The 27,057-nt window shown below is 35.9% G+C and overlaps 1 protein-coding gene across 1 annotated transcript in view; it reads right to left on the bottom strand.

The window, feature by feature from the left end:
* RANBP9 (RAN binding protein 9) overlaps positions 1-27,057 on the bottom strand; it is an 88,232-nt gene that overhangs the window by 47,416 nt on the left and 13,759 nt on the right. The window contains exon 2 of the mRNA XM_068557116.1: positions 25,969-26,080. Within this exon, the coding sequence (XP_068413217.1) occupies positions 25,969-26,080 (112 nt within the window). The remainder of the gene's footprint in view (positions 1-25,968; positions 26,081-27,057) is intronic.

Here is a 27,057-nt window from a genome sequence, read left to right as displayed (position 1 = left end):
GGCAGAGACTCACAGAACACATTTTTCTTTTTTTAAAGATCCAAAGAGATGTTGTCTACAGAGACATTTCAGATTTGAACACACAAATAGGTTGAAATTAAAAGGAAGGAAAAAGAAATACTATGCAAACAGTAATCAAATGAGAGCTGAAATAGCTATACTTGCATCAGACAAAATAGACTTTAAGACAAAATTTGTTACTAGAAACAAAACAATATATTTATCGTTTATTATGATAAAAAGGGTCAATACATCAAGAAGACATAAAAATTATATACAAATATGAACCTAACAACAGAGCCCTAAAATATTTAAAGCAAAAACCCACAGAATTAGGGAGAAATACACAATTCATGATAATGGTTGGAGACTTCAATAACCTACTTTCAATAATGGATGCAACAACTGACAGGAAATCAACAAGAAATGTAAAACCTGAACATAACTATAAATCAACCAGAACTAACAGTCGTTTACAGAACACTCCACCAACCATGGTAGAATACACATGGTCCTCAAGTGCACACAGATTTTCCAAGACACATTAGGCCATAAAACAAGCCTCAAAAATTTAAAAAAAAAAAATTGAAATCATACATGGTATACTCTCCAACTACAAGAAAATTAAGTTAGAAATCACAAACAGAAGGAAATTTGGAATGTACACAAATATATGGATACTAAACATGCTCGTAAAAAACCAATACAAAAAGAAGAAATAATAGGGAAAATTTTAAAACAGAAATGAATGAGAATGAAAACACAATACACCAAAACTTATAAGATGTAGCTAAAGTAGTTCTTAGAGGGAAGTTTATAGCTGCAATTGCCTAAAATAAAAAAAGAAAGATCTCTAATGAATAATCTAACTCTCAACCTCAAGAAACTAGAAAAAGAACAACGAACTATTAAACCCGAAGCAAGCAACAGGAAGGAAATAATAAAGATTAGAGCGGAAATAAGAGACCAGAAAAACAACAGAATCAATCAGCCAAAAAATTGGTTCCACTAAGCAAGAAAAAAAGACTCAAATTATCAAAAATCAGAAATGAAAGAAAAAATATTAATACCAAACTAAAAAAGATTAAAAAATTAAAAGGATTATAAGAAAATACTATGAACTATATAGCAACAAATTATATAGCCTACTTAAAAATGAACAAATTCCTAGAAAGTCATAAACTACCAAAACTGATAAGCAATCTTAATACTTCCCACAAAGAAAAGCCCATGCTCAGGTGGCTTCCCTGATGAATTCTACCAAACATATAGAGAAAAATGACCACCAATCCTTCTCAGACTCTTCTTCTCCCCAAAGTTAGAAACACTTCCTAACTAATTCTACAAGGCCAGTGTTACCCCTGCTGCCAAAATCAGATAAAGATATCACAAGAAAACAACAGAAAAATATCCTTTATGAACACGGACACACAAATCCTCAACAAATTACTAGTAAATGAAACCCAGTAACGCACAAAAAGGACTATACATCATGACCAAGGGGAACTTATGCCAGGAATAAAAGGCTGGTTTAGAAACAAAATCAATGTAATATTAATATAATTAATATAATATTAATATAATAAAGGATAAAAACCACAAGATCATCCCTACAGACACAGAAAAAGAGTTAGGCAAAATTCATCACCTTTCTTGATAAAGACACTCAACTAATTAGAAATAAAATGGAAACTCCCAACCTGATAAAGGGCACCTATGAAAAAAAAAATCTGTAGCTAACATCAGACTTAATGGTAAGAGACTGCTTTTCCCTTAAAATCATGAACAAGAAAAAGATACCCTCTTTTATCACTTCTTTTCAACATGGTACTGGAGGTTCTAGCTTGGGCAGTAAGGCATGAAAAATAAAAGACACCAGCTTGTTAAGGAAGGAGTAAACATCCTCTATTCACATACAACATAATTTTGTATATAAAAAATCCAAAAGAATCCTTACCAAAATACTATTAAAAATTAATAAACAAAATCAGCATGACTGCAGGATACACGTTCAATATGAAAATCTAATTTTATTTCTACACATGAGCAATAAACAATTCAAAAATAAATTTAAGAAAACAATGCCATTTACAACAGAATCAAAAAGAATAAAATATCTACAAATAAACTTAACAAGACAGTACAAGACTTGAACACGAAAAACTACAAAACACTGTTGAAAGAAATTAAAGAACACCTAAATAAGTGGAAAGGCTACCATGTTTATGGATTGGAAGAATTAATACTGTTAAGATAGCAATATATATAAAAAAATAAAGATAAAAAGATAGCAATATTCCCCTAATTAATCTAGAGATTCAAGGCAGTCTCTATCGAAAGTCTAACTTGCCTTTCTGCAGGAAGTGACAAACTGATCCTGAAACTCCTACGGAAATGTAATAGGGCCCAGGAGAGCCAAAGCAATCTTGAAAAAGAACAAAATTGGAGGACTCACAGTTCACAATTTTAAAACTCACTGTAAAGTTACAGTAATCAAGAGAGTATATTACTGGCTTAAGAACAGACATAAATATTAATGCAATAAAATTTAGAATCTAGAAATTATCCCTTACATTTATGATCAATTGATTTTGACAAGCTGGACAAGACAATTCAAAGGATGAGAAAATAGTTTTTACAACAAACTGTGCTGGGACAACTGGATATATCTATGCAAACCAAGGAAAGTGAATCAATACCCCACACCATATACAAAAATTAATTTAAAAATGGAATCAAAAACTAAGAGGGAGAGCTAAAACCACATACTCTTAGACAAAAACACTGGAGTAAATCTTCATGACCCTGGATCAGGCAATGGTTTCTCAGATATGACAGCAAAAGCACAAGCAATGAAAGAAAAATAAACGACTTCATAAAAATTTAAAACTTTTGTGCTTCAAAGGATACTGTCAAGGAAATTAAAAGACAAACCACAGAATAGGAGAAAATATATACAAATCTACATAGCTGATATGTGATTTCTATCCAGAACATATATACAATTTTTAGAACTCAACAATAAAAAGAAAACCCAACTAAAAAACTGGGCAAAGGATCTGAATAGACATTTCTCCAAAAAAGATATACAAATGACCAATAAGCACATGAAAAGATGCTCAATATCATTAGTCATTAGAAAATGCAAATCAAAACCACTATCACTTCACACACATTAGGATGGCTAAAATCAAGAAAATGTGTTGGCAAGGATGTGGAGAACTTAGAACTTTCATAGTTGGTGGCAATGTAAAATAGTGCACTCACTTTGGAAAACAGTTTAGCAGTTCCTTGAAATGGTAATCATAGTTTCCTTATGAACCATTAATTCAACTCCTAGGTATCTATTCAGGAGAAATGAAAACATATCCACTCAAAAAAATGTTACACAAATGTTCCTAACAGCATTCTTCCTAATAGCCAAAAAAGTGTTTCTACCTACTAATGAATGGATAAACAAATGTAATATGTTTACAATGGAATATTATTTGACCTCAAAAAGAAATGTGAGTACTGATAAATGCTACAGCATGAGGAACCTTGAAAACACTATACTAAGACAAACCAGAAACAAAAGATCACATATTATATGATTCCATTTATAAAAATGTGCAGTATAGGCAAATCCACAAAAAAAAAATAGTTAAGTGGTTGCCTAGGACTGGGAAGAGTGGCTGCTAACAGATATAACAGGATTTCTTTTTCAGGTGATACGAATGTTCTAAAGTTAGACAGTGGTACGGGTTGCACAATTCTGTAAATATACTAAAAACTACCAAACCATGCTTTTAAGGGTAAATTTTTAAGGGTATATGAATTATGTCTCCATAAAACTCTCATTAAAACATAAACAAGAGGACTTCTGGCTTCAGCTCCAATATGTAAAGAGACTGAAATTTGTCACTCCCTCACAACAGGAAAAAAAAAAGGTGATCAAATTGAAAAGCAACCACTCCTCTTAGGTTCGTCAGAAAACTGAGTTCACAGGACACAATGCCTCCAGGAAAATTGAAGAGACAAGTGAACACAGAGAATGAGAGCTTACCAGGAGTAGGAGTCTCTGGAGACTTTAACTGGTAGAAATACTTTTAAAGGTGAATGAATTGCTGGAGGCTGTGTGTGAACTAGCTTGAGCTTTAAACTTCTTAGGGTCCCGCTCTTAGAGAAGTTTCCACATACTCTTGAGTTTTACCTTCAGGAGCTCCACCATGTTATCATTAAACAAACAAACAAGCAAACAAACAAAACCCTTCCAGTTTTGTGCTGGGGAGCGGAAAAGTAACCATTTTGAGATATGCCCAGAGTGCCCAGAGCAATCTGGTCTCTTTAACAAAGACCTGCCTTCAAGGGTAACTACTTTCCAGAGCCTTTTTGACCTAGAGGGAGGGTAATTAGACAACTCCAGTACCAGCTAGCCTTCCCAGTTGAAGTAAGGGGAGAAGGAAAAAAGGGTAAAACTCTTCCAAAGATCACAGCCCAGGAACTCTGGTCAACTACAACAACTACAACTGGTATTTAATCATAAGTTACAGAACACTTCTCTTCCCAGTACCTATCACCACATCAACAAGGCTCCAGTATAAAAACAAATTAGGGCTTCCCTGGTGGCGCAGTGGTTGAGAATCTGCCTGCCAATGCAGGGGACGCGGGTTCGAGCCCTGGTCTGGGAAGATCCCACATGCCGCGGAGCAACTCGGCCCGTGAGCCACAATTACTGAGCCTGCGCGTCTGCAGCCTGTGCTCTGCAACAAGAGAGGCCGCGATAGTGAGAGGCCCGCGCACCGCGATGAAGAGTGGCCCCCGCACCGCGATGAAGAGTGGCCCCCGCTTGCCACAACTAGAGAAAGCCCTCGCACAGAAACGAAGACCCAACAGAGCCATACATACATACATACATACATACATACATACATAAAAAGAATGTAAGCAGACAAGAATAGCATTTAAAAATTTTTTTTTAAAAATTAAAAAAAAACAAAACACAACAGAAACAAATTACAACTGAGACAGCTGAAAGACACAGACTCTATTTAAGGAGTTTCTAGGGAAACCCAAAACAGCAGGGAAAACAAAAGCAAGGAAACTAGAGGTAAATTAAGCTTCTGACACCTACAGATAATACAAACAAATTGGCAAACATTAAACACAGCCTAACTCTTAGCCAGATAATTATAAAACCTGACACTAAAGACCTATTTACCTGAGTTCCTGCTATCCAATAAATCATGTAGTTTTCAACAACAAAAAAATTCACTACATGCTAAAAAGAAAAATTACATTCTGAAGAGACAGAGCAAGCACCACAACTAAATCAGATATGGCAGAATTTTGGAGTTATCAAACTAAAAATTTAAGATAACTGTGATTAACATGCTATGGACTACAAAAAAGAATCAAAACAAATGCTAGAAATCAAAAACACTAACACAAATGAAGAATGCTTTCAACAGGCTTATCATTAGACTAAACACAACTGAGGAAACAATCTGTGAGCTTGAAGGTATGTCAACAGACACTTCCCAAACTTAAATGGCAAGAGAAAAAAGGAATGAAAAAACCAGAAAAGAATATACAAGAACTGTGGGACAACAATAAAAGGTGTAACACATAATGAGGATATGGCAAGGAGAAGTGAGAAACTTAAGTATTTTAAGTAATACTGGCTGAGAATTTTTTCCAACCCAAAATTCCAGAAAGCTCAGAGAACACTAATAGCACAAATACCCAAACATCAACACCTAATTTATCATATTCAAATTGCAGAAAGTCAAAGAGAAAATATTAAAATAAGCTAAAGAACCAAAAAAAAAAAAAAAAAAAAAAACCAAACACGTTACCTATATGAAAGAAAAATAAGAATTACATCAGACTTCAGAAACCATACAAGCAAGAAGAGACTGGAGTGAAATATTTGAGTGCTGAAAGAAAAAAAGTCTACCAACCTAGAATTTGATATCCAGTGAAATTTATCCTTCAAAAAAGTTAAGGACAAATAGACTTCATCAGACGAAAACTGAGACTATTTATTGCCAATAGACCTGTCTTGCAAGAAGTTCTTCAGAAAGAAGGAAAAGACATAGGTAAGAAACTCAAATTTACATAAAGAAAGAGAGAGAAGGAATAAATGAAGATAAAATATTTTATTTTTCTGATTTTGAATTGATCTTGGATAACTGTTCAAAATAATAACAGCAACAATGAATTATGTAACTACATTTTATAGATAAGTGAAAGGAGCGACAGCAATATTATAAGGGACAGGAGGGAGAAATTGGTTACAATCTGTTACAAAGCACCTGCGTTACCTGTAAAGTGGTAAAGTGTTACTTGAAAATGGACTTTTATCAGTTGAAAATGTCTACTGCAAACTCTACCAATAAAATTTTTAAAAGAAGTGTAATTGATATCTTAAGATAGAAGAGAAAATGCAATCATAAAAAAATGCTCAATTAAAACCAAACGGGGGAAAAGATTTTTAAGAAAGCAACAAGGAACAAACGCAATGAATAGAAAAGTTATAATCAAGGTTGATATCACCCCAACTATAACAATACTCACTCTCAATGTGAAAGGTCTAAATACACCAATTAAAAGAAACTGACAGATTGAATAAGAAAACAAGGCCCATGTATATGTTATCTACAAGAAACCCACTTTAAATATAAAGACACAGGTAGATTAAAAGGAAGGGATGGAGAAAGGTATACCATGCTAATACTAATCAAAAGAAAGCTGGACTAGCTGTATTAGTTCCAAACAAAGCACATTTCAGAACAAGGAAAATTATCAGGGATAAAGAGGAGCACTATGTAAAGTGTCAATTCTTGAAGAAGGCATATTAATTCTTAATGTTTATGCACCTAATAACAACGTATCAAAAGATATGAGGCAAAAACTGATAGAATTGCAAAGAAAAACAGTTAAATCCACCAGTATAACTGAAGACATCTACAAACCTGCATCAGTAACTGGCAGACACAGCAGGCAGAAAACCAGTAAGGATACAGTCAAAGTCAACAGCATTATCAATCAACTGGATTTCACCGACAGTTACATCCAGTAACATCAGAATACACGTTCTTCTCAAGTTCACAAAAACATTCACCAAGAAAGGGCCAGATTCTGTGTTAAGACATACCTTAACACATTTTAAAAACTGAAAGAATACAAAGTACACTCTCAGACCACAATAAAATTAAACTAGAAATCAGTAAAAGCTGAAAAATCCCAAATATTTAGAGATTAAGCATTACACTTCTAAATAACAAATGGGTCACAGAAGAAGATTCTCAGGAGAAATTTTAAAATTATTTTGGATTAAATGAAGATGAAAACATAACTTACCAAATTTGTGGGCTGCAGCTTTAAAAAAAGGTGCTTAGAGGAAAACTTATAGCACTGAATATTATAATAATCTAAAATCAATAATTTAAGCTTCTACCTTAGGAAACCAGTAATTAAGAAAAATATTAATTTTTCTTAATATTTTAGATTTTAGGAAGAAAAGAAATAATAAAAATCAGAGCAGAAATCAATGAAATTGAAAATAGGAAAACCGAGAAAATCAACAAAACTAAAAGCTTGTTCTTTATATTGCTAGTCATCAGGGAAATGCAAATCAAAACCACAATGAGATATCACCTCACACCTGTCAGAATGGCTATCATCAAAAAGACCACAAATAACAAATGCTGGCAAAGATGTGGACAAAAGGGAACCTTTATACACTGTTCATGGGACTGTAACTTGGGGTAGCCAATTAAAAAACAGTTCTAAAAATAGAACTAGCATATGATCCAGCAATTCCACTCCTGAAGAAAATGAAAACACTAATTTGAAAAGATACATGCACCCCAATGCTCATAGTCACATTATTTCCAATAGTCAACATATGGAAGCAACTTAAGTGTCCATCAACAGATAATGGATAAAGAAGATGTGATACACACACACACACACACACACACACTCACACACACTGGAGTGCTATGCAGCCATAAAAAAGAATTCTGCCATTTGCAACAACATGGATGGACCTGAAGGGTATTAAGCTTAGTGAAATAAGTCAGACAGAGAAAGACAAATACTGTATGTTATCACTTATATGAGGAATCTAAAAAATAAAACAAATGAATATAACAGAACAGAAACAGACTCACAGATACAGAGAACAAACTAGTGTTTACCAGTGGGGAGAGAGATGGGAGAGGGGCAAGATAGGGGTAGGGGATTAAGAGGTATAACCTACTATGTATAAGATACATATTTTATACATATACTATGTATAAAATAAATAAGCTATGTGGATATATTGTATGGCACAGGAAATATAGCCAGTATTTTATAATAACTTTAAATGGAGTATATAATCCATAAAAATATTCAATCACTACGTTGTACACCTGAAACTAACATAATACTGTGAAGCAACTATACTTCAATCAACCAATAAAAGGAGGACAGAATGATTCCCCCCACCAAAAGAAACCTAAAAGCTGGTTCTCTGAAAAGCTCAATAAAATGAATAAACCTCTAGCCAAACTAACAAATTATTAATATCAGAACTGAAAGAAATCAGCAATTACTGTTGTCAGTAATAATATCACTAGTGATCTCATGGACATTAAAAGGAAAAAAATTTAATAATAACTTAATAATATAGATAAAATGGACCAATTCATAATTAATAATTTAGATAATAATTTAATAATTTTGATTAAATGGACCAATTCCTTAAAAGACATAATCTACCAAGACCAACAACAGGAGAAACAGATAATCTGAATATGCTTCTATATATTGAAGAAATTCAATCAATAATTAACAACCTTCCAAAAAGGAAAACACTACACTCAGGTAGTTTAATTGTTGAATCCCACAAAACATTTAAGGAAGAAATGATACAACTGTCTACAAATCCCTTCCAGAAAATACAAGCAGAGGGAACACTTCCTAAGTCATTTTTTGAGGCCAGCATTACCCTAATATGAAAACCAGATAAAGAGATTACAAGAAAGGAAAAGCACAGACCGATTTCTCAGGAACATAGATGTAAAAAATCCACAACAAAATATCAGCATATCAATCCAACAATGTATACAAAAGAATTAAACACTACAGCCAAGTGCAATTTATTCCAGGTATGCAAAGCTGGTTCAGCCTTTGAAATTTAATATAATCCTTCATCAATAATTTAGAAGAAAAATCATATGATAATAGAAAAGCACTTGACAAAACGTAACACACTCATTCATGATTAAAACTCTCAGTAAACCAAGAATATAGGTAAACTACACAAAAACCTGTTTGCAAATACTTACTACACCTATACTCATAACTGACATAACCTGAAAACAACCCAAAGTCCTTCAACTGGTGAAGGGATGATGAAACGTGGTACCTCTTGACAATGGACGACTACCCAGTAATTAAAAGCACTGAACTATTAGTTCAAGCACCAGCATGGTTTTAATCTTGAATGTACTATGTGGTCACCATAAATGCTGTTATAAAAATAGTATTTAATAAAATGTAAAGACATTAAACAATAATGGGGGAAGTATGTTATAAACAGCTTCTACTGTGTGTAAAGAAACAATGCTTTCCAAAAGGGTAAATATGGGGTAGATATGGCCCTTTCGAGTGAAATAATTCAAAGTCAAAAAGACTGGTGAAAAGACGTTTCTGTCCTATAGGATTGGAGTTAGCTTTTAATTTACAAAGTAATTTATTGAATCAGTGTGTTATTTGAAACTCAAAAGCAATTTTACGAACGTAACTTCTTAACACAAGTGTTTAGGAATTTCAGAAATAAAGAAAATCTCAAATTATATGAATTTGAATAACTTAGCTGCTCAGTAAGCATTCCTCTAATGGGCCTAATGGTCATCTATCAAATTTCTTGCTTGATGCTTTTTGTTTTTTTTTAAACTTTTGGGTTTTATTTATTTATTTATTTATGGCTGTGTTGGGTCTTCGTTTCTGGGCGAGGGCTTTCTCTAGTTGCGGCAAGTGGGGGCCACTCTTCATCGCGGTGCGTGAGCCGCACGTCTCACTATCGCGGCCTCTCTTGTTGCGGAGCACAGGCTCCAGACGCACAGGCTCAGTAATTGTGGCTCACAGGCCTAGTTGCTCCGTGGCATATCGGATCCTCCCAGACCAGGGCTCGAACCCGTGTCCCCTGCATTGGCTGGCAGACTCTCAACCACTGCACCACCAGGGAAGCCCTGATGTTTAATTTTTAAATTTCAAATTCTGAATAGTATCTTCACGTTACTCAAGGTACAAGAGGGATCTTTTTGTCTTACAGGATTTTAAAATTACTTAATACCTTTTGAAATAAAATGTTTTATTTCTGTCAAATGGCGTCATAAATATAATGAAATAAGGCTCCAAATAAGAGCACCAAAAGATAAGTACTGCTGCAAGATTCACTGCTGTATGTATATCTAGGTAATATTTCTACATAGAAATTCAGGGACACTTACCTGCAACTCACAAGCTACCAATCTTAAACATTTAAAAAAGATATGAACATACACCTATGTCTTCCTTATGGAGAAGAAGAAGAAACATATGTCTGCTTTCAACCATTAAAAGTGAACTGCTGACATATATCCAACTGGTGATTCATACAGTAGTGCTATAAAATTAAATCAAAATCATTTCATCAAAAGTTGCAGATGCTCCTGTGAAAATACATTAATCAAGTTTTTAAAAGATGCATATTTCAGGGGTAAAAGAAAAAAAAGCAATCACTAACCAAAAGGTTTAAAAAGTATGAAAAAGCAAACAAACAAAAAGAAAGCAATTGTCTAGAAAGCTAAGATTATGAATATATCAGATATTATATGACAGAGTAAACAGATAAACTTCACTGGGCTGCTGCACAAGTCATGTTTTTTATCTCCCGTAACTTATATAAAGTTTTGACATCTTAAAGAGCTTGCTGGTCAGAGACTGCTCCTTCCCCATCTCTGACCAGCCCCTTCCAAGGCAAGCCTTTTCTTAAGAGATAAAAAAGGGCTTGGCCAGGAATATGCCTCTCATATACAAACCAACTGATTCTGAGTCTACAGACCCCATCATCTCCTTATTTTACTCTCACACACAAGCCAATTTTTCCTGCCCTAAATCATCTCAGGTCAAGTCCCAAACAACTAGAGACCACCCCTATGGTGCAAGGCCTGCCAATATTATTCAAACCAGCCAATCCTAAACTGTTTACCCTGGCTCGGCTTGCCTTCCCCCACTATCTTCTGTCACCTGACTGAAACCTGGTGCTTCTCCTGTGACCCTGCGTGGCATGCGTAACTCCCCTCTGGGTCCTGTGAGTATAATAAACTTCCTGCCAAGCCTCTGCTGTCCCAACAACTTTACCATACCATATCCAACATGCACATTCTTAGATATGCACTATTAATATACAAAAAAAATTTGAGAATATGCATATCTAAAATAATACAAATTAAGTAGTAATCTCTAAATGATATCTGAGCCAACAGAATTGAGGTAAAAATTTTACAACTGAAATTACAGAAAATAGAAATTCTTTTTCTCAATATTACTATTCAAACCTAGAGCATTTTGATTTCTCGTCTGTGGTAAAAAAATTTTTATTCTAATTCTACACGGACAGTAAAGCAGCTACTTCTTTCTATATATACCATACTACCACTCGCCCATTTCTCCCAAAGCAAAAGGATCACGGAAAACAAAAATTAACAGGCTCTACTTCTTGCCTTTGGAAAGTCCACAATAATAGACATCAACCCCTGAGTTGCATATTTCTTCCACTACCTCTCAAATAGCTATATAAATACAAAATACCTTAAATTAAGGCCTGGCTATGTTTCCTAAGATGGACTTCAAGTACCTATTCATTTATCCGGCCTTTTAAGTAATAATTAAGACAATAAACTCCAGGATCAACAAAAGCAGAACACTATTTTGAGAGTTTCTCTAATAACTCTCTATCTAAGAATCTGATCTGTAGTTAATTACAACAGCCACAAATCAATTTTTTAAAGTAGCCTGTTATAGTGTTAAACGTAGGATAATGAAAATAATTTATCACATAATAGGTATAAAACACATCCTACTTTCACCTCATAGGCAATAATTATTTACAACTCCAATAAAGTGAAGTTTTTGGTTAATAAAATTAATTCTTTATATTATAACCCATATTTAAAATCTTCTTACTTCTCATCATCTCCCTAAAAAATTGATGAAGAATGAAAAGCAGTAATTCCAAATCATGAAAAGAAGTTAGCAAGAAACTGTCTCACTTCAATTTTATAAACTTTACAGATACTATCCATCATACCAAGTGAGGTGTACCTATAATATAACTCTGGAGATTGGGGTGTACTTTACTGTTTTTCAGCAATAACGTTTCTCTCCACCAGTGTTCTAACTTAACTTTTTCATGGGAAGTCTCCATTTTTAAATATAAATAAGTAGGAAAATGGTGTTTTTATTAGCATTATATGAGAATTAGGAAAAAAGAAAAATTAAATCAGAAATGAAGAAAAACTAAATGGAACACAAGAGTGAATAGACACCAGAAGAAAAGATGGAACAGAATGGAGGAAATTTTTAAAATAACAAAGAAGGAAAGAAAAAAATTTTGTGAGTAAATGATACAGAAGTTAGGCAAAGAAGACCAACATACACTCAAAATTGGAGTCCCCAAAAACGAAACCTGTGTAATTGAAAAGAGCAAATACTGAAAATTATCACAGAAGAAAACATTTCTGAAATAAAAGAAGACTTGAACCTATTATTTAAGGTCACCAAGACATATTCAATACTGGTTCCTTAAAGAAAAATCTTTTGGGCATCCAAGCAAAAGACCAAATCTCTTGCAAGGAAAAAAAATGGCATAAGACTTTTGACAGTGATACTTCATATCCAAGTCCACAAAGCTCAAGAAAATGTAAACCAGGGATTTTATATCCAACCAAACCTTCAAATATAATGGGTGTAATGGTCACAAACAAGTTATGAACCAGAAAGGACTTAAATAATATTGTTCCCATGAGCTCTTCCTGAGCTCTCTAGTAAAGAATGAGCTTCAGACAACCAAAAAACCCTAAGAGAAGCTTTGAAATAAGATCTGGTGGTAAGTATTAAATATACTGAATTTAGAACTAACACTAATGATGAGGTAACAGAGTTGCATATGCAAATGTTATGTACTTTTAATGTATATATATTACAATTAAGTAACAAAATGGAGAAGGGGAGAGTTTACCAAAAAGGGAATGTTCTACTGATACACTAGACTACCTAGATGAATCTCAAATGCATCATGCTAAGTGGGAAAAAGCCATATTCTAAAGGTTACATTTATATGACATTTCCATTTATATGACAAAATACACTCTGGTTTCAAAAGGAAAAACTATAGGAATAGAAAACAGATCAGCAGTTGCCAGGAGTTAGGGTGTGGGGGAGGATTTGATTATAAAGAGATATCAAGAGGGAATTTTGGGAGGTGAATTTTTCTAGACCTTATTATGGTGGTTGTTACATGATTCTATGCATTTGTCAAAACTCACAGACCTACACCACCACCCTCAAAAAAGTGAATTTTACTGCATGTGAATCAATAACAATTTTTTAAATACCAAAAAAAAAAAAAAAAAAGATTCTAGGGAAGAGGGAAGGGAAGGTCAAGAAGAGGTTAGTAGCTAATTCCATCACTGCTCACAACAGAGGATATCTTTAAAAGAGGAGACTACAGGTATTAGTATAATTTTCTAAATGTAAAAATATACTAACCCCCCCCCCCAAAAAAGCAAAGAGACCACATCATTAAAAAAAAAAAAAAAATTCAAAAGTGACAAAAATGTTTAAAGTTTCCTTTCACTCCTATCTCCAGCTAACCACTTCCTCGGTCTAGAAGCAACTAGTGTCTGTCACCAGTTACTTGTGAGATCTGTTCACACTTTTCTATGGCATATTTGTTTATATTTTCAAAAGGAAATAATACAAAGAAAAAACAAGAACTAGTAAAAATGGTTACCTATGGGGGGAAGACGAGGATGAAGTGAGCCTTCTGTGAAGTGCCTTCCTGTACAGTTTTAATTTGGGAACAATGTAAATGTTCAAATGTTTTATTTAATTAAAACAAAAATCAAAAAGAAAAAAGCAATCCCTATAAACGGAAGATAAATTTAAATAAGTGAAACTAATAATATGTCAAGTTGGTGTAAAACTGTAAAAAAAAAAAAATCATACAGTATTCAATATTTTTAGTAATAATATTGGTATGTTAATTTAGAAATGTATAGTAATGTTCTAGGACAAAGCAAATAAAAAATTATGTCAAAAGCATTAGAAACAAAGATTTTCAGAGTAAGAAAAAAGAGATACAAGTGTAAAATTAGAGAATTTAAATAAAACTGATTTGGAAACTCTGACTTTGAAATGCATTAAAAAATAAGATGTGTTCATGGATGGACAGATCTGCGATAAAGCAAATAGAGCGAAATCCTAACTCTAAAATCAAGGTGGCATGTGGCTGCTCACTGTATTAACTCTTCTTCATGCTTGAAAACGTTGGGGAGGAAAACTGCTGAGATTCCACAGCACCTCAATCACAGAGAAAGCAGCACTGGGATGAAGCACAGCTCCTCACCAGCCTGTGTTTCTGTTCCAAAACAGTTACTACTCTGTAATCATTTTAAACATCTCAGCCACTCCCCCTGAAAAACCTACCCAACTGCCAAATCATCCACAGAAAATCAAAAGGTCCAGGACTAACAGACCATGTCTCCTTATTTTGGAACATTTACTTCATATAAGTGATTCCAGAAGAAGGCAAACAGCAAGCACTCAGTGTATCTGAGATAAAAATAAATAGATTGGTTACAAACTTTTTCTGGTTCTGCAAAACTGAAATACGATTTCAAGTAATATATTCATTATGACAAAGCTATACAACCTTAACACTATATTGAAAGATTATGGGTATCTTCAAGACATCATTAAAATGGGATTTTTCTCTCTGAATTTTTAATTAAACTCATATTAAGTATAGGTAGTGGGACACATCAGCATAATATATTTTTTAAATCTCTTTTACGTGATTCACATACATCTTAAACCAATTTTTCTTTCTCGGACTAATGTTAAAATTTGTTTGAATAGAGGGAAAAAAAAAGGCAGGGAGAATATACCCCAAAATGTCAACTGTACTTTAGTATGGGTGGTAGGACTGCACATGCTTTTAAAAATAGTTATGCTTCTTTCTATTTCACAGGATCTGTTTGATTTTCCCTTTTGCGTTAAGAATACATTACCTTACAGCTGGAGAAAAGGTTCTTAAAAAAATCCACATGCATTTACTGGGTATAAAATAAGTGATGGAGTAAGGGGCAAGGGTGATTTGGGATTTCAACTACAATGAAGATGGATAACCAACTCGAGAATAATTTAAGAAACGTGATGGTTATATATCTCTAGGGCACTTTTCCCACATTCACTGGGTACTTTGTTAAACAACATTTTCCTCACCAACAGAAATGTAGCTCTGAACCATCTCTGCTGGTTTCAAAATGTCGGTAAAAAACTATCCAAAATCCAAGGCTCACTTTGTTCACTCCATAAACACCAATACCTATACTCTGTACGAGGCACAGAGCTGGGGGTACGCAGAGGCAAAGCTGTTACCCCACCGCCTCCACTCAGGCACCTGTTTTGTGCCTGGCATTGTTCTATGCACTGAGGAGACAGTAGCAAACAACATCAACCAAAAATCCCTCCTGCTTCTCTTCATATAAGCTGTCTTTCACTGGTACATCCTACCTGGCATCTCCAGAAATCCCACCACACCTCTTCTTAAACCTCACTAGAAACAGCAACATACAAATTTCTCCATTTTGTCTGCTTTTACCCGCTCTTTACTGATTTCATTTCCTCCTTATCCAGCCTGAACTAAAAAACTGTCCATTTAAACATTCCCTCACCAGTAACCTCAACTACTACAACTGCCCTTCTAACTTACCTAAACTATGATTTCCCATCCTGCATCAATCATACAATTCAACTTTCCTCCCCAACCAGCTGAGTACATTCAGAAAAATTATTTTACATATGTAAACTGCTGTCACTACAAATTCATGGTTTAAAATCTCGCAGTTCTCAAAACTTTTACTTCTCTGATCAATAAATATTTACTAAGTAACTATGTGTGGGCCAACATAGACTAAACTGTGAAAAAAGACAGAAGTCTGTGCTCTCGTGGAGCTGACACTCTAACAAGGAAGACAGATCTTACATAAATAATTATGAATATGACGAAATGCTATAAAGGGGGAGTAAAAGTGCTATGAAAGTAGGTAACAGAGGAGTCTAACCTACTTTGGAGGTGGAAAGGTTGTCAAGACAGGCTTCCCAAAGTAGAGGTGTTTCTGTTCTAATCAATTCCGTATTCCAGCCCACATTCCGAACTTATATTTAACCCCTCAACCCCACTCCCTCAGCAAAGGAACTAGCCTCCTCAACTTGCCTTGGATTCCCTAGTGATTTCCTCTCCTCAATTTACACATATGACCAAGTTTCTCCTGCCCAAACGGAAGCTGGACTCATCTTTCTAGAGAGTAATTTGGCCAGTGCCTCATGCACCTTAAAAGTGTACATACTTTTTCTTTTGATCCAATAATTCTACTTAAAGAAATCTGTCCCAAAGAAATAGACACCATGCATAAAAATTATTTATAACAGTGAAAAGAGTTAGAAACAACTTAAATAAAACAAGAGAATAGCTATGGATGTGCCCTAATACACTTACAACAGACTATGTTGCAGCAAAAAAATAAAACAAAAAGAAAAAAGATGGTCAGAGCTTTTAATCTCATAGTAAAGCGCTTATACCTGTAACTAGGTTAAAAAATACACAGTAATAAATATGTCTTGGTAAATCAATAATAAAAACAGGATGTAAAAATGTGTAAGAAGAGTACAGCTGTGTAATAAAAAGTGTACATATAAAAACTGGAAGGAAACAAGTTGAATTAATAGAATTTATACAAGATATAATTTTCTTCGTCCGATTTTCCTGAATGGATGGAGAAATACTGTTTCCCACAAGTGCAGCACAGCTAAGCAGTCCTCTGGCTCCACCACCTCCATCCCTTACCTCTAACTCTCTGATGCACTGCACTCACTCCCACCCCAACTTTAAGGAAATTGCCAGAACAAGGATTAACAACCTCCTAAGCGACAAACCAGCGGACACTTCAGTTCTCCTTTTAATTGACTTCCTTGGCTTCTAACACACAGTACTCTCTAGAATCTTCCTTCTAACTAGGACCATTCCTTCTCAGAATCCTTAGCTAGATTCTTCCCTCCTACATTTCCAGTAAATATGCTGTTTCAGATGTCCATTCTCAGACCTCTTCTTTTTTTACACCACACACTTGGGTGATCATATCAATCCTCATGGCTTCAACAAGTTACATTCTGATGACTCCAAAATACACCTAACTTTTCTCTCTCCTAAATCCCATTTATTTTCAGTCAAAGCCCCTACTATTAACTCATCATCTGGATGTCTCACAGCAGTTCAAACAATGCCCCCCATCATCTGCAATTTCAAAGTTCCACTTCTCTCCAATATTTTTTATTATGTTCAGTCACAGCACCATCTATATAATCGACCGTCCCAGCCAGAAGAGTGGAAGTCACCCTTCATTCTTTCCCTTTCAACAGCTACCCTTACCATTCCCACCTCCTAATCAAGTTTTTTCTTTTTCTTTAAAGTCCTAAATAGCTAATAAATCTGTCTACTTTCCTCGCTAACTCCACTACACAGATTAAGCCAATTCAAAATCATAATGGCCCAACTGGTCCTCTTGTGTCTCTCAGACCTCTCTTTTCTGTATCAGCGTAACCTCCCCAAAATGCAAATCCAATCGCTATCATTCCCTTTTAAAGCTAGTGCCTAAAAGAAAGATTATCCGTTAGAAGTCCCTCCATGACCACCTCCAGACCCATTCATGCCACAAACCTTTGTGCTGCTTTCTCCATCAGCAACAGCGGCATCAAGGCCGTGCACCAGGCACTCTAACGGGTGCTTTAAGTGAACTATTTAATCTCATCCTATGAGGCTGGCACTGCTGTTTCCATTTGACAGAAAAGGAAACAAAAGAGTTTGTCGAAAAGTACAAGGCCACAGAACTAGTAAGTGGCAAAGCCAATATTCAAATCTCCATCTTTCTTGTCCCAAAGTACTTCACTGTATTTCTTAGCAAAAGTAACTAAATCAGCTTCAAAAACAACTATTCATCTTTGAAAACTCTGCTCATAGAGTATCTCTGGAGGAATTCCTAGGAAATCAGTCTAAGGAGGGTAAATAGGTAGCTGAAGGACACGGAAGTGAGAGAGACTTATGTTTAACGTTCTTCCTCTGCCATAACTGTATGCAAGCTTCCTAAAGGCTTCCTTGATTGCCACCCCATCTTCCAACAGAGTTGGTCACTTCCTCCACCATACTGCTTCTCTACTTTGTTCATATAGCTATTACTATACATTTTTTATGCTATATTTAATTATTTATTGACACGTTCATTTCTATTCTTACCTACAAACTTCTGGAGGGCAGAGACCCCGTCCTGGCCAATCCCTCCTTGTAAACCCTAGGTTCCTAGCACAGTATCTGGTACATAATAGGTACCACCCAACAAGTTAAACTACCTCCTCCTCCTCTATTTTTTTAACCTCTATTACAATTCATCCCTAGGCAATAGCCTCGTAGCCTAACTCCTATCTCTAGCCATCTTTCACACTGCCATCACACACTGCATCCCCTCCCCACCCAGTACTGTTTTCCTAAAACAGATACTGTTATCACTGCCCTACTCAAAAAGACTGAAGGGGCTTCCTTGGTGGCACAGTGGTTTAGAGTCTGCCTGCCAATGCAGGGGACACGGGTTCGAGCCCTGGTCTGGGAAGATCCCACATGCCGCGGAGCAACTAAGCCCGTGAGCTACAACTACTGAGCCTGCGCGTCTGGAGCCTGTGCTCTGCAACGGGAGAGGCCGCGACAGTGAGAGGCCCGCGCACCGCGATGAAGAGTGGCCCCCGCTTGCCGCAACTAGAGAAAGCCCTCGCACAGAAACGAAGACCCAACACAGCCAAAAATAAATAAATTTTAAAAAGACTGAAGGCTCCCTACTACCTATAGAGCATTTGCCCTTAGAACTATCATCAAGGCTCTCTAATATGATTCCAATTCCACTCTTACTTCTGTAAACTCTTCACTATAAGCCCTCAAGTCTCCAGCAATACTGAGTCATCTACCTCAGCCAAAGACACCATACAGTTCCATTCCTCCCATGAGACAAGTCCAGCCATTTATCACAGTCTGGAATATTTTTCCCCAACGCAGTGTCTCAAATTTTTACTCATTTTCTAAGGCCTATCAAACACTACTTCCTTTATAAATCTATTTCCTTGAGCTAGAATTAATCATCATCTCCTCAGTTCTCCCATATACTCTCTCATTCTAAGTACTTAGTATATTATGTCTTAATCTAGAGTTATTTGCATACGTCTGCTCCCTGCTCTGCCCCACTGTACCCTCCAAATACTGAATTCAATATTCCTTGAGAACAAGAACGCACATTCAGTTCACTCAATGCATTTATTGAGTTTCTGCTAAGTGTCAGGTCCTCTACTAGAAACTATGGATAAGACAGAGATAAATAAAATAATTTCTTATACTCGCTCAGCTGCTGACAATGCCAGATACACCATACCTGTTCAATATATATTCATTAAGGTAATAAATACATAGTTTATTTGATATCTTTGTTCACATTTTCCATCTGTGTTTCCACTTACTGCTTATCACCAAGAGAAACTAGAAGGAAAGACCTTTTAAAGCCTTTTATAGCTAGATGGGAAGAAAAGCCTTTATTTCTCTTCCACTCCCCCAAGAAAGAATCCAGAAAGTCAGGAAGCATAGAAGGAATGTTCTATGCTTTTATTATCAGCAGAATTTACGAACAGAACAGAGACTGGATTACTTGCTGATTTCTCCTGAATCACACTGGCAGAATGGCATCAATATTTTGTTTGAAGAGCTAAAAATATCACACTCATAATAAATTATAATTCTAAAAATTTCCAAATAGAAATTTTATTATCTCTCACATTTATAATGAACTGTATCTCCATTGCCTGTATCAGTATACATAATTGAAAACCTGAATAAAATTCCTGAACTGAAGGTACATTCAAAAGACACAGACTACTTTTAGAAATTCATCTTGACAGTCAACAAGAATTAACAAGAACATAAAGTAAATATATACCCTTTAAATATGTCTCCTAAAGAAAATGATTTCATGCAGATAAGGTGATTTAATTTTTTGGGTGCAAAATGTGTTAGGAATTCATTTTTAAATTAATCAAAAAATTGAGACAGGCTATTTTCTCCTAATAAAGTAAGCTTATTTTGCTGAACATACACAAAAGTTATGTTTAGTTTAAATGAAAATCCAAGGCAGAAAACAGAACATATTATTTGTTTCGTTCAATAAAAGGAACTTCCTTCAAGCCTCACTTTTTTTTTTTTTTTAATTTTATTTATTTATTTATTTATGGCTGTGTTGGGTCTTCGTTTCTGTGCGAGGGCTTTCTCTAGTTGCGGCAAGCAGGGGCCACTCTTCATTGCGGCCTCTCTTGTTGCGGAGCACAGGCTCCAGACGCGCAGGCTCAGTAATTGTGGCTCACGGGCTTAGTTGCTCCGCAGCATGTGGGATCTTCCCAGACCAGGGCTCGAACCCGTGTCCCCTGCATTGGCAGGAAGATTCTCAACCACTGCGCCACCAGGGAAGCCCCCAAGCCTCACTTCTTAGGCAATGAAGAAAACAAGTACCAATCATCACAGTTATATTCCTAGTTTTCCAAAGCAGACCTAGAAATCATGCATTTTACAAATAAACTGAGAAGCAATTCATACCCAACTCTCGCCATTTCATGAGAAAACTTGCTACAATGACAGTTTCTCGTGAGAAAACTGACATCTTGGATCCAAATATTTATTTACCTGTCCTAATCTTGGATAAACACACTGTTTAAAAGAAAATTCCATTTTAAATTAAGTGTAATAAACTCTCAGATGAGCATGTATCACTGCAAAGGAAGGTAACTAACAGCTGCGCTTTCTGGTGAAGTCTCTACAACGACATTAGGATTTTAGGAAGGAATTTTTATATCTCCTGATACAGTTCAATATATCTCCAGAAAGACATTACTTGGCCAAAATAAGCTACATGACTTGCTTTTCTCCCATAAATGAGCTGTTTGTTCTTTCCTTCCAAAAGCACTGGGTTGGACCTAAAACTGTGTTCAAAAAGATTACCAGAAATAAACAAAATCAGACCAAAGAAACACAACAGTTTTCTCCAAGAATATACAGGAGGTGGGTACTGTTTCTCATCCAACCATTTGTTCATTCATATGAGTGCTAGCTAAAAAGTAAGTACTGGAATTACAGAAATATAAAATAGTCCCTCACCCTTGAATCTGTACCGTTATACATTACCAATAAGCAGACAATCAGCTGTATAAATATTATAATTACAGTCTGCCCAAAAAGCAAAGGAAGCATAATAAAGGCACAATCTTATTTTGGGGAGGAGAAAGTGCCACCAAAAAAAAGTAACTGTAAACTACGACTTGAAGAGTAATTAGTTAAGCTTGGCAAATGGGGAAAGAGACAAGAGAAGGTGAATATAAGGAGGAAGGAAAGAACCTGCACACAGAACTAGAAACATGAGCCAGCAAGTACCATCAGAGAACTACAGAGAGTACCTTACGGCACTACATACCTGCCATCTACTTTCCACAGATGCCAACTCTGATTAGAAAAAGGTCTTTGGGGGTATTTTTGAAACCAAGACCCCCTACCAGGTTTATGGTTAACCTCTCTATCCAAAACTTTATTCCCTTTCTTGTCCCACCCCTGTTCCCCTCAGGATTGAGGAGTATCAAAGAAAAAGGGAGACTGAAACCCAGCAGGCCCCTGCGAGACCTTCCCGGGTACAAAAGCCCCTCCGTGTTTCTTGTTTGTAGGAAAAAGGCTTTAGTCTTCTAGGCCTTCCCTGATTTCCAAAGAGCAGACTCAAGCAGTTACTAATTAGGGAAGTGAGGGAATGCAGAAACAAAGGAAAAGCAGTCAAGCAAGAAAAGTAATGATAGCTTTAAACAACAGTGCAGCCACAAAACAGAGTCCTAGTTCCTCCTCAAGGCATATACGTAACAATCCGACAAATATCTTTGAGTAGTTCTGCAGAAACTAAGACTCCCTCCCAAGAGGTGGATGGTGACTTCGTGCTGATGACAAGCATGTAGACCCTGGATAGGGTGGAACCAGGAGGCTGATGATTAAGATTCCCAAAACATCACCCTGTTTCCTCACCACCAACCCATCAGAAGAAAGTCCACGAGCTGATCACACACCCTACAACCCTCACGCCTAATGCTGCCTTTAAAAACCCTTCCCAGAAAGCCACTGGAGAGTTCAGGTCTTTTTAGCATGGGCTGCCCATCCTCCTTGCTTGCTGCCTGCAATAAACACTGTACTTCACCACAGCCCAGTGTCAGCAGATTGGCTTTGCTGGGTGCCGGGCAAGTGGACCCCAGTTTGGTTAGGTAGTATTTTCTAACCTATCCCTCTCCTTTGGGGTTCCATCCCTCTCCTTTGGGGTCACTTTATGTTGATTCAACTCTGTTTAACATCCTACTTTCTATTTTCTGGGGCTTATTTCTCCAAGCCTAAGCTGGCAGAAAAATGGAAATGGAGATTAACTGGATGCCCCAGTTAGAGCTCCCATAGCTCAGAAAAGAGATGAGGAATAAGGACCTTAAATTTAATCAGGGTGAATGCCAAAATGAGGACAGTCCTAAGAAGCATTCTGTTCAATTGAGCTGTCAATTCAGTATTATAAAGTATATCTGTTAAGTCATTTCTTAACCATGTCCACAGTTGTTGACAAGTAATTAATTTAAAATCGAAATAGGGGACTTCCCTGACAGTGCAGTGGTTAAAGACTTCACCTTCCAATGCAGGCGTTTGATCCCTGGTTGGGGAGCTAAGATCCCACATGCCTCGTGGCCAAAAAACCAAAACATAAAACAGAAGCAATATTGTAACAAATTCAATGAAGACTTTAAAAATGGTCCACATTAAAAAAAAAAAAAATCTTAAAAAAAAAATAAAATAAAATCGAAATAAAGGAACTATTGAGTTTGTTTAAAAAAAACAGGACAGATAAGAATTAATGAAGACATTAATGATGTCTTCAACATCATTAGTCATTAGGGAAAAGTAAATTAAAACCACAAAAAGAAACCACTAGATACCTATTAGAATGGCTACAAATTTAAAACAAAACAAAACAAAACCCCTGACAACAGCAAGTGCTACTGAGGAGGCAGAGCCACAGGAACCTCACACGATGCTCGTAGGATCGTAAGCTAGTACAACCATGCTGCAAAACGATTTGTCAGTTTCTTATAAAGTTAAAAATACACTTAACAAAGGACCCAGCAATCCCACTCCTTTGTATTTACCCAAGTTAAATGAAAACTCATTAAATGAGTTTTATGAAAACTTACGAAAAAAACTTACGAGTTAAATGAAAACTTACGACAAAAACCTATACGTCAATGTTTAGAGTGGCCATATTCCTAATTGCCAAAAACTGGAAATAATCTGATGTCCTTCAACTGAAGAGTGAGTAAGCAAACTGTGGTTGGTTCACCCACATAATCAGCAATAACAAGGAATGAACTACCAATACATACAAAAATAGAGATGAACCTCAAATGCATTATACTCAGTGAAAGATGCCAGACTTAACGGGCTACTCTACTCATCATACTCTATGATTCCATTTATATACCATCCTAGAAACAGCAAAACTATAAAGGAAGAAAACCAATCAGTGGTTACCAGGGGCTGGAGATGGGGAAAGGTTGCCCAAAAAGGGGTATGGAGGAATTCTGCAGGGTGATGGAACTGTTCTATATATTGACTGTGGTGATGGTTATAAGACTGTACACATCTGTCAAAACTCACAGGCCTGCACACTAAAAACGTTAAGTTCTACTACATGTAAAATATACCTAATTTAAAAAAAATAATGAGGGATTCTGGCAACAAAAAGATGAGACTGAAAAATTACAAAGGTCACATCATGAAGGACCCTGCTAAGAAGCTTTAGATTTTAATCTCAAAGCAACAGGTGTACCAAATAATCTCAAGAAAGGGACAGACACAATTGAGTTTTGTATTAGAAAGAAGATGAGCAATAGTTATAGACTGGAGTGAGGGCAAAACAGGGAGCAACTGGGAGACCTCAGTAATTTAGGGGACAAATTACCAAGACCTGACTCAGGCAGAAACTGTAGAAGTGGACAGAGAAAGTTTAAGGCAAGAAATTCTCAAGTTTCTAGCAACAGTGAAACCATTAACCAAGCTAGGGTTGAGAAAAAGATTTTAAACAAGCTAAATTTAAATGCCTGTGGGACATTCAGATACAAACATCTGGGCAGATATATTGATCTAGACCTCAAGGGAATGACCTGAGATGTAGCTTTAGATTTGAGACTCGTCAGGGAATTTGCAGCCATGAAAATATAAGGTCAAGCTCATGCAAAGATACAATATGTAGAGTGAAACGTAAAGAGAATCCTGGGAATTATCCTGAGCAACACCAGCATTATGGAGTTGATGATATAACTTGAAGTGTGAAAGAATTGGCTTACTGAGTATGCAGCAGCAGAGTTAGAAATGGTTACAATCATGTGCCTATTTCAATTTGGGGTCTCTCAACCACTTTATCCTTGGCTTCTCTGATTTTACCTTTGGTTTGATCACCCTGGGAAAACTGAGGTAGTTAAAAAGTTATCATTGAACCCAAGGTTTCACTTTGTACTTTCCATATTGTTGACATTGAGAATATTCAGCAAATAAAGAGGAATGATCTACTGAACACACTTATTTTGTCAGTTAAACAAAGAAGACGCACCAAGAGGGGTTAAATGACTCGCTTCAAGTACAGGTAAACTTACACAGCCCCATAAATTTACCTTGGTAGTTGAACAAATGACTCTATAGATGCTTTAAAGGATCTCTGATACCACAATGAAGTTATCAGGAAATACCACAGGATAGATCCAGTGATTCTATGTAATTAGCTCTCAATCAGAGGGATGCACCGAAATTCCCTGTTGAGCTTTCTCAAAATGCCTATCTTCCAAACTCTACATCTGAAAATGCTGATTAAGGAACTTCTGGGGTAAGACCCAAACTACTATATTTTTAATAGTCCCGTAAGTGACTCTGATGTGTACACACACACACACACACACACACACACACACACAACCAGTGATCTCAAGTTGAAAAGCAATAACATAAAAGTTGGTTCTAGCATCTACATGAAGTTCTCATTTGGAAGCTTCTAAACTACATCCTAATACTTGGGAATCGCCTCCAACTGAGAGCGTACAAACATACATTTCCCTGATCTAAACCTAAAATTCTGAGCCCCCATCCCTGTAAAATATCTATGAATCACCTTTTGGTTTTGGTTAACTACCTTTGAGAAGATTTAACTTCTCAGCAGAATTCAGAAAATGGCAGTGTAAGAAAGGCATGGAAAATGAGTCATTCTCTCTCTATTGTTTTATTCCAATTCTCCACTTTAACGACAAACCTACCAGAAAAACCTGGTAATTTCACCAACTCAAGTGTTAACTTCAACTAGTATTTAAGCAGAGCCAGGTACAACATGCTATACTAGAATATTCATATTCCACTTTTCCAATTACCAAAATTTCCCAAAAATTCCAATTTTCCAATTACATCATAAACGGTTATGAATCAAAGCAAAAATAATTACCCATAAGCAAACGATTTTTCCCATCAAAATGTACACTTACCCATCTCTTCCCTTACTGACGATTTTTACTTCAAAATAATAAATCCCACAGGCTGCTGGTATTGGATGCGTGGCACGAACTGAAGCTGCATCTTTTGGGGTTTTGCCATGACCTGCATAAGGAACAGGAAGGAAAAAAAAAATCAAGAGAGATAATCAAATGAAAATCTTAACAAATAATTCAGGAACCAATATGGTTTTTGAATGAGATATACATTTCTGCTCTCATCAGTACAAATAATCAAAGACTTAATAACACCTTTATCATCACAATTAATCCAATATGCAAAATAGCCCAAGTTAAACATGGAACTCTTCACACTATTACTAGTTTTGATAAAATTTCAGAATCTAAGCACACTGAACCTAGCAGTCCTTTATGCAAATTATATAAAGTATTTTAAGGTAGCCGATATTTTTAAGAGACAAAAGCATACACCTGAAGAACAAGATGAGAATATGATTAATTTTATTAGATCTAAATTTGCATATAATTTATCAAATTCCTAAACAACATTTTTTTGCCAAATGGCCTAATTTTTTAAACCAGAAGCATCTGTATCATACACTATTTTTTTAAATTTATTTAATTTATTTTGTTTTTGGCTGCGTTGGGTCTTCATTGCTGTGCGCAGGCTTTCTCTAGTTGTGGTGAGTGGGGCTTCAGTAGTTGTGGCACGCAGGCTCAGTAGTTGTGGCGCACGGGCTTAGTTGCTCCGCGGCATGTGGGATCTTCCCAGACCAGGGCTTGAACCCGTGTCCACTGCATTGGCAGATGGATTCTTTACCACCGCACCACCAGGGAAGCCCTCATAGTCTATTTTTTAAAGCGAAATTTTATAATTAGATTGAACTGGCAAAACAGCTTTCTTACTTTTAAGAATTTACAATTTTGTTGGTTAGATCCAAACTTTGGATAGAGTTTGATGGTTTCACTCACTTCATCATCCACATTTCAACTGCCTGAACTTAACAGTTAGATGGGGAACAACGCAAAAGGAAAGCATTTGGCAATATTTATTGTAATATAATTCGATATAAAAATATTTAATTTCCTCTGGAAAATCAAACCTCCCAGATATCAAACCTG

Source organism: Eschrichtius robustus, chromosome 12 (genome assembly GCF_028021215.1).
Source record: "Eschrichtius robustus isolate mEscRob2 chromosome 12, mEscRob2.pri, whole genome shotgun sequence".
Taxonomy (NCBI): Eukaryota; Metazoa; Chordata; class Mammalia; order Artiodactyla; family Eschrichtiidae; genus Eschrichtius; species Eschrichtius robustus.
The sequence above is the reverse complement of the archived record's forward strand: the minus strand, read 5'-3'. Positions and strand labels throughout refer to the sequence as shown.